General features: G+C 48.5%; 1 protein-coding gene across 1 annotated transcript; it reads right to left on the bottom strand.

Annotated features, from left to right (window-relative positions):
- Nucleotides 1-2808: 2808 nt before the first annotated feature.
- LOC109828371 lies at nucleotides 2809-8162 on the bottom strand. The gene is made up of 7 exons (XM_020395383.1): nucleotides 8066-8162; nucleotides 7187-7296; nucleotides 4668-6884; nucleotides 4387-4581; nucleotides 3933-4307; nucleotides 3698-3853; nucleotides 2809-3621 (listed from the first exon to the last, which is right to left on the bottom strand). The coding sequence occupies exons 2-7, from the start codon at nucleotides 7287-7289 to the stop codon at nucleotides 2873-2875; spliced, it is 3795 nt and encodes a 1264-aa protein (XP_020250972.1). The 5' UTR covers nucleotides 7290-7296; nucleotides 8066-8162; the 3' UTR covers nucleotides 2809-2872.
- Nucleotides 8163-9022: the final 860 nt, after the last annotated feature.

Below are 9022 nucleotides of genomic sequence, written 5' to 3'. Positions count from 1 at the left end.
GACGTTCATCGTCGCTCGTTGACACTGAACCGGTTGTGGAGAACTATAGGCAATTTTCGATGCCTACATGGCCGTTCGAAACTTGGGGAATGGACATTGTTGGTCCTATAAATCCTCCGTCAGTCAAAGGCGACCGGTTCATCCTGGCAGAAGCAATTCCACTCAGAGAAGTTAAGACGAGCAACGTCATTGGATTCATCAAGCACCACATCATCTATAGGTATGGTGTTCCAAGACGAATCATACATGACAACGGTCCTCAGTTTGTCAGCAACGCCTTCATAAGGTTCTGCGAAAAGTTTAAAATTCAGGACATCTCGTCGACGGCGTATAATCCTACAGCGAATGGATTAGCTGAAGCCTTCAACAAGACCATCATCAAACTCTTGTCAAAGATCGTGAAGACCAACAAACGAGACTGGAATGACAAGCTTGGCGCAGCTCTATGGGCCTATCGGACCACGGTGCGCACACCAACGGGAGCGACCCCGTATTCACTGGTATACGGATGTGAAGCTGTTCTTCCATTGGAGATCCAAATACCATCTCTTCGGATCGCTCTTTCAACCCAGATGTCGACCGAAGAACAACATCAGAAACGCCTCGAAGAACTCGAGAGGCTCGATGAAGAGCGCCTCGAAGCTCAACAACACATTGAGTTTTACCAAGCTAGAATCTCTCGAGCCTTTGACAAAAAGGTTCGACAGAGAAGCTTCAAAGAAGGAGATTTGGTTCTAGCTGTGAAACGGCCTATGATCCTAAACTCCAAGAAGAAGGGTAAATTCGAACCCAAATGGGAAGGACCATTCGTAGTGGAGACAGTCTACTCGAGCGGCGCCTATCGCCTCGTCACCAAAGACGGCAACCGGCTCATGATGCCGATAAACGGCAAATTCCTGAAAAGATACTATCCTTAGTATCTTTTTGGATAACCAATGCATCGGGAAGTTCCCGGAAGAATACCACATGGGTATTCTTAGGGATAACCCGGTCATTGTGGAATTGACGAATAAGAACTCTACATTCGAACTCTGAAGGTCAGAATGTCTCTTCTTATTCTCATCAAAATTTTCCAACTCTTATGAGTTACTTTTGTGAGATGAGATCTAATCCTCTGATAGGTTAATCTTTCCTCACCAAACCATCCGCTGATCAAATCAAACGACAGTGGACCCACCAACATTTCCATCTGCCAGTCATTGGCGTATCTCAAACTCCAGTTTGGTCAAACCTTCCTACAGTTAGGACCAAAGCCAAAATCCCCTCTCGATTCCTTCCATGAACGAGAGGTCCACTTGAAACAGTCAAACCTATAAAAGTTAGGATTGTTTCCGATCTCGCTTAGTCAAGCCTACACATGGTCAAGACTAAAGTCGAGTCACTCCTTTTCGATAAACGAAAATCCACCTTTGTCCCCTTTTTCCACCAAACCTATAAAAGTTAGGGTTGAAATTGGGTCTTCTCCTCAATGAATGAGGGGTTCTTTGGGTTCAAATGACCAATCCTATAAAAGGTAGTGTCGTTCGAACTTTTCCGATTCTCGGAGTGGAGATCCCACTCTTAGTTTCATCCTGCAGGATTCTGGGGGTGGAGATCCCACCTCGAGTTTCCTTTCCGCCTGAAGATAGAATATAAAATTCTTCCTCTTCGGCAACGGGAGATAGAATATAAAATTCTTCCTCTCTCGTTTCTTTTCCACCGGGAGATAGAATATAAAATTCTTCCTCTCCTCGGACCTTTCCGATGCTCGGAGTGGAGATCCCACTCCCAGTTCATCCTTCCAGATACTGGGGGTGGAGAATCCCACCTCGAGTTTCTTTTCCAGCTGAAGATAGAATATAAAATTCTTCCTCTTTAGCACCGGGAGATAGAATATAAAATTCTTCCTCTCCTCGGACCTTTCCGATGCTCGGAGTGGAGATCCCACTCCCAGTTCATCCTTCCAGATACTGGGGGTGGAGAATCCCACCTCGAGTTTCTTTTCCAGCTGAAGATAGAATATAAAATTCTTCCTCTTTAGCACCGGGAGATAGAATATAAAATTCTTCCTCTCCTCGGACCTTTCCGATGCTCGGAGTGGCGACCCCACTCCCAGTTCATCATTCCGGGTGCTCGGAGTGGAGATCCCATTCCCAGTTCATCCTTCCAGATACTGGGGGTGGGGAATCCCACCTCGAGTTTCTTTTCCAGCTGAAGATAGAATATAAAATTCTTCCTCTTTAGCACCGGGAGATAGAATATAAAATTCTTCCTCTCCTATTTTGACACAACTTTCAACTTCCAATCCGCGCACTTGGTGCATGGGGAATTTTATCCCGAATCCTAAGTAGGGATAAGTCAACACCTAACACGTGTTGCCGGGTAGCCTATTCCCGTAACAAGGGCAAAGTCTACGTATTCAAAGTCGTAGCATTAAGTCTAAGGGAGTTCATTCCTTTAGCACAACGTTACATGCGGAACGGATTTCGACAATCCGCATGCTAGCCCGATTCAAACGGTAATCGGTAAAGGCATATCAAACCCGTTGAAGGCTGGGGGTTTGCCAAAAACCCCAAAGTCAACGCCTAACACGCGTTGCCGGGTAGTCTATTCCCGTGAGAAAGACGAAGCCTATGTATTCAAGATCATAGCACAAAGCCTCAGAGAGTTTACTCTCTCAGCACAACGTTACATGCGGAACGGATTTCGACAATCCGCATGCTAGCCCGATTCAAACGGTAATCGGTAAAGGCACATCAAACCCGTTGATGGCTGGGGGTTTGCCAAAAATCCCATAAATCTGTCATTCGGAAGAGATACAGAGAAAACACAAAAGAAGCAAATGCGGATTTTCTATTAATAAATCAAGTCAAAAGCATACAACAAAAGCTCGTTAGTCCGAAGGCAACCGACGGCTAAGAATATGAGACTCTAAACCAGAGAGCCTGTCCATATAGTCCTGCTCGAACTCCGCCTGCAGGCTAGCTCGGACAGAATCTTCGGAACTGTTGAGAACCTCTGCGGCTTCGTGTCGTAGCTTCATCAACCCCTCCTGCACTGATCCCAGCCTGTCGAGTGTCCATTCACGAGAACGCTCCAACCCAACCAGTTCCTCAGAAATGGTAGCGGCAGATTCTTCGGCGCGTTCCAAGGCCTCCTTCAGTCTAGCTATCTCTGCACGAGTGGAATCTAAGGAGCTCACTAACTCAGCTCTGCTGGTGTCTTTCCTCGCCAGAGAGGCCATCAGCTGCTCGACAGTGCGCTCACGTGATCGAAGCTCGCTGCCAACGGAAGATCGCAGTTCATGCCACTGCGTCAACCTATCCTCCACCTGAGAAGATGCAAAAGAGGGAGCTCCACCAGCCTTCAACTCCCTCAGCTCTCGAATCTCTGACTCCAGGGCAGCGAAATCAGCTGTAAAGGAATCGGCCAAATCCGGATATCCCTCTTCCCTCATCATCATCATGTGACGGGAGAAGGAACGCCTGAACTGATCAAAAGAAGACCCTCTGTGCAGAAGCTTATCAATCACGCCGTTATAAAAGGCAGTAAAGAAGCCGAGGTCAGTGCGGAAGACATCCCCATCTGGATTGGTATCGGCCAAGAGAGCATGGACCTGCTCATATAGAGACGGTCGAGAACCTGCAAGCAGCAGTATGGGAGGTCAAGAAACTATTAAATACAATCGAAAAGACCCTAAGGGAAATTCGAGGTATACCTATACCGGCGGAAATCCCCTCGGGTTGGGGTTCGACAGGCTCCGAAGTAACGACAGGAATGCTCATGGAAGGTATATCAACCCTCGTGGGCAAGTCAGTCGTATTAGGCGAAGGCGGGAAAACACCCGAAGCTATAGCAGAATCAGGTACAGCGCCTGGTCATATAGTTGCACTTCTTTATTAGTCAAAATGGAGACTGAGACAAGCAAAGAAGAGAGGAAATTGGATATATACCTGTGGATGAATCACTCTCAAAGAGTGGTCTCACAGTCCCGGTGGGAGCTTGTTCAGCTAACATATCGGCTAACAGTCCAGAGTCAGGTCTCGGGAAGACCGGTGCAGGAACATATCCCTGCTCTTCGAAATCTGCAATAGGGGAGGCCCCATCCCCGTCTGGCCCTTCTGTCGCAACACCTGCAGCACCGGATGTAGGTATATCTGAAAATGAACCGGTGGGATCAACACCATCTGCCTGCCCAAGATCGATGTTCAGATCAATGCCCAGGGAGCCATCACGAAGGGCGTCGCACACCTGCTGCATGAAGCAGTCCATGTTGTCAGCCCCAGAGAATACCGGACCTGGTGGAAGCTCGCCCTCCTCGAAGAACCCTGAATTATGAAACAGGATCAGGGATCCCGGAAGGTAAATCATCTTAAAGCAATAAAAGTGGGTACAACAAAATGTTACCTTCCTCCCCGTCGGCAAAGCCTCCTGAATCTACCCCATGGGAGCGCTGATCAACATGAGGTTTATGGGCAATCTTTTTCCTTTTCGAAGGATCACCCCTCATAGAACCAACGGGGCGGTCATGCGAAGTTTGGCCACCAAACTTGGATTTCGCACGACGGGAAGCGAGCGACCCATGGTCGTCGGCTACCCCACCTGAAACAACAAGAATCATCTCATGAACCAGATCTTTCGCCAATACCAATTGAAGTCGAGAAAGAGGATCAAAGAGCATGACAAACCTGTATCAAGTTCTGCTTGGTCGGTATCTATATCTGCATACTCCCCTTCGGGAATTCCGGTGGACTTCTTCCTCTGTCTCTGAGCAGGCTCAGCCCTGCGAGCAGCCATCATAGCAGATTGAACCAAGTGATCGGATTCTAGTTCCGAAAGACTCCTCACACTTATGGATTCATCGGCAGAGAGGAACCATTTACAGCTGAGGAAGGTAATCATCGGCTTGCGTTTATAGGAGGGAAGAGCAAACTGAGCCCCGGTGCAGCCAACCATGGTCCATAACCACGCCCGTACGCCGTCAACGAGTCCTCCCTCAACACGCAAACTACGACTCGGATTCCCAACGTATAGTTGGTCATAGCCAAACTGACGTGCGAAACGGCAGGGAAGGTAAGGCTCTATGTGGCAGCGGTCCTTCACCCGGAGAACAAGATACCCGACTCGGATGTTCACCAACCAGCGGAAACAACCGACGTCGAGAGCAGTCCGGTTAGTTCGGGGTTTCTCCATATCAGTCAACTCCTCGCCATAACGTCCCGAAAAGCGAGGGAAGCATTTGAAGAACTCCCAGTTCCTGCGAACTCGAAGTTCTTTTTGTACATCTTCAAATTTCTTCCCAACCCATCTACTCTCCTCCAACAGCTGTAGGAAAGGAACGGGAACATCAACGGCGCTGGGCGCCGACATCAAGTCCGGACGGTGAAGAACGAACCACGCCATCAAATAAGCGTAGGGCAGCTCAACCTTCGGGCAGGTAAGCTCAGTCGAGGGTTTAGAACCCACTTGGGTAAGAACACGAACTACACCCCTAAGCCCGCAATGGATGCTGGCAACCATCGCTGGAAGCAGAGAAAGCTCCCTCCCATAAGCTAGCTGGACCGCAGGGAAGAGCACCTCGAGGGGTAGAGCGTCTGAAGACTGATATGGAACAACACACTTCTTCAGCCAAAGAGCAAGGTAGCCAGCTAACAGAGACCGAGGATCGATAGACTTCTGGGCATGATAGAGGAACGATCGAAACTTAGTCCCGGCCGGAAAAGCCCCCTCGGCACTAGCAATGGTATAAGAATGAGTTTCATTCTTCTCCATCAGCTCATTAATAGCGGCAGGGGTCAAAACGCCTAACTCATGTATGGACTCCTCGGAATCATCCTCCAAGTTAGGAAACAGGTAAACAGCAAACTGCTTCAAGCTGATCTTCCTCTTCGTCTTCGCTGGAGGAGAACTCTGGAGCAAACAGGTGTGATAATGACAGGTGAGGTCCCAGAGAGTGTCATACACATCGGGAGTATCCTTCTTCAAACACTCCAACTGTTGGTTAGAAGGGAAGTATTCCTGATACGGGCAATCTCCCATCGAAAGCCCGGAAACCTGGTGCATCTCATGAAGAGCCAACCCTAGCTCTCCGCCACTGGTCAAGAAGGTATTACTATCAGGCATATATGTCTCGAGCAATGCCAAGAAGTGACGGCAGCTAACGGGAAGTCCATACATAGTAGCCCGTATGGGCGTATATAATCCACTACCCTTCAAGTCTCTCTCCCAGCGTCCCAGAACATAACTGGTCAAACGGGTCCACCATCCCTTAGCCAGTGAGGAAGCCCAACCATAACATCGGTAATCCAGTCGAGGTAATTGTCTTCCCAGATGAGCTAAACGATTCCTCACGGTGAGAGCGGCCGCCGATACCTCGCCTGGAGGTGCAGTGTCAAGACCCATGATCCCGGGTCGAAGGCCACAAATGGATTGATACCCCAGAGAACCGGGACTCTTGTGATGAGAAATGTATCCGCACTGAACGTGTGTAACAGCATTGGTAAGAGGCCAGGACATCTGTCGCCCCACAGCCTGTTTCTCCAAGTCAGTAAAAGAGCACTGGCGAGGAATAGAGGGGATATATAAAAGAGCTCCCTCGTCAAGGGTAAGCCAGTGCTCCTCAGCAAGAGTCAGCGCGGCAGGATCTTCGGTGCGATCCCCGAATAGAAAACCCGGCTTCTTTAAAGCTTCAGTAGAAGTGGCGTCTGCGGTGAGAGGAGCATCGGTGATAAGTTGGCGTAAACAGTGACGCCCTCCATCCTTTATCAAGCGACAGAACTCGTCTGAGCGATCTCTGTCGAACTGCGGAAGGGGATCGATGATCTGCCTGGCAGAAGCCGAAGAAAACACTTCCCTACTACAACCGGTAGGGGCATGATGAGGGAGACTACCCCCGGGAAACTCAACTGCAACAAAGCAAAGATGGAGTCAGAAAATCCATGTCATAAACGCAAGACGAGATTATTCGATTTCGAGTGCCCTACACCGGGAGAACGGTATGCGTCATCACGTAGACACCGTGATAACATATACCGACCTATAAGGTGTAAGGCAACACGAGATCGCCCCAATATAACCGAGGACTTGAATTGGCTAAGCAAAGCAAGTCCGAAACCTTAACCCCCGCGGGAGGGGTATCGGTTCTTCCGTCATGACCCGCGAGAGGTCAATCCGGGATAAAAGAAAAAAATATATATAAGATTCTTACCCCCAAAGCAAGAGGTCACTGGAGATGATGTCGTAGGAGCCTCCTCCACGCCATGCTGCGAGCAAGGGTGACTCCCGGAAAGACGAGACCGACGGGGAGACATCGTGAATCTGCAATGAAGAGCAGTACATCAGGTACGATATATATACACGAAATATCGGAAGAAGGGAAATTAAGCACTTGGACTCGAAATCCTAATAACAAATAGGATTTTGTAGTTAAAGTCTAATTAAGCCTACGAATTTCGTGCACGCGAAACGATAATCGTCATTTCGCGGAAAATTTTGGTGAAATACCCAAAATACCCCTCGTGCTCAAGGCCAAATTCAGGTCAAGGACACGTATGACTCGGGTTATGGTCATCATACTTGATCATCGAACATCCCGGTACCCTATAATTTTGATCAAATTTTGCAAATAAGCCCTTTTGCAGAATTTGGTCAATTTTACATAAAAGTCCCTCCATGAACTTTTGGTTTTGCATCCATATGCTTTTACCAAAAATTCGATCAAGGGTCGGGGGTTTAAACTTCTTGGATTTCAGCCCCAAATTCGTGGCTCTTTTGACAATAAGCCCCTCCAAATATTTAGGGACTGTTTTGCAAATAAACCCCTCAAACAGTTCTTTAACCCTCTTACACAAAGCACCCCCATTTCTTGAAGAAACAAACACGAACCCAAGCCTCCCAAATTTCAGTTCATGTTTGCATAAGAGCCCCCAAAATTTCAGACCCACGAATTTTGCAAATAAACCCCTATAGTTTCGGTTTTTGCAATAAAACCCCCCAAATGCTTATTTCATCCATAAACCCTTATCTATTACAAGCATAAAGACATGATCTTTGCAAGAAAATAAGGGGTTTGTGAAGAAAAACTTACCAAGTCAAAGGAGTTTTCCTTCGGGCTCGGAAATGGAGGCCAAGACCCTCGTTTGAAAGAGGAGAAGATTCCGGCAAATGGGTACCCGTCAAAATCCCGAATCTTTTAAGGGATTGAAGGGTTCTCAAGAGCAAATCAATGGAGGAAAGAGGGGGAGGAAGAAGAAAGAAAACCGAAAATGGGGGGAAAGAATTCGGTTTTGGGGGTGGGGTTCTCTCTTGAAATTCAAAATAAAGGAGGGGGGGACCATGCACAAGAGGCCAAAAAAAGGAACAAGACAAAACTAGGGGAGAAACACCCCTAGGGGTGTCTCGGCATTGCCGAGACACCCCCAAGGGTGTCTCGGCATTGCCGAGGCACCCCGGGGTGCTTCGCCCGGGTTTCAACCCCCTACGCGATGTTTTGATCCCCCGAGATATTTTCCGGTACCCGGAATTGTTTTCCATATCCACGATGTTTCCACAAACATTGGTTTTCTCCGCCGACGGTTGAAAAATATGGATGAGTCCCACAAGTCAACCTACGCGGTTCAAAACCCTAAGGTGGACGCCGGTCAACGCGTAACCTTAGGTCAACGCCGGACAACGCGTTGCGTCAAAAATCAACACGTGGCGACGAAAATCAACACGTGATGACAAGAGCCAACCCACGCGGTTCAAAACCCTAAGGTGGACGCCGGTCAACGCGTAACCTTAGGTCAACGCCGGACAACGCGTTGCGTCAAAAGTCAACACGTGGCGACGAAAATCAACACGTGATGACAAGAGCCAACCTACGCGGTTCAAAACCCTAAGGTGGACGCCGGTCAACGCGTAACCTTAGGTCAACGCCGGACAGCGCGTTGCGACAAAAGTCAACACGTGACGACGAAAGTCAACACGTGACGACAAAAGCCAACCTACGCGGTTCAAAACCCTAAGGTGGACGCCGGTCAACGCGTAACCTTAGGTCAACGCC

The sequence above is a fragment of the Asparagus officinalis genome, unplaced genomic scaffold (genome assembly GCF_001876935.1).
Source record: "Asparagus officinalis unplaced genomic scaffold, Aspof.V1 AsparagusV1_Un1209, whole genome shotgun sequence".
Taxonomy (NCBI): Eukaryota; Viridiplantae; Streptophyta; class Magnoliopsida; order Asparagales; family Asparagaceae; genus Asparagus; species Asparagus officinalis.
This window is presented reverse-complemented; position numbering and strand designations above follow the sequence as displayed.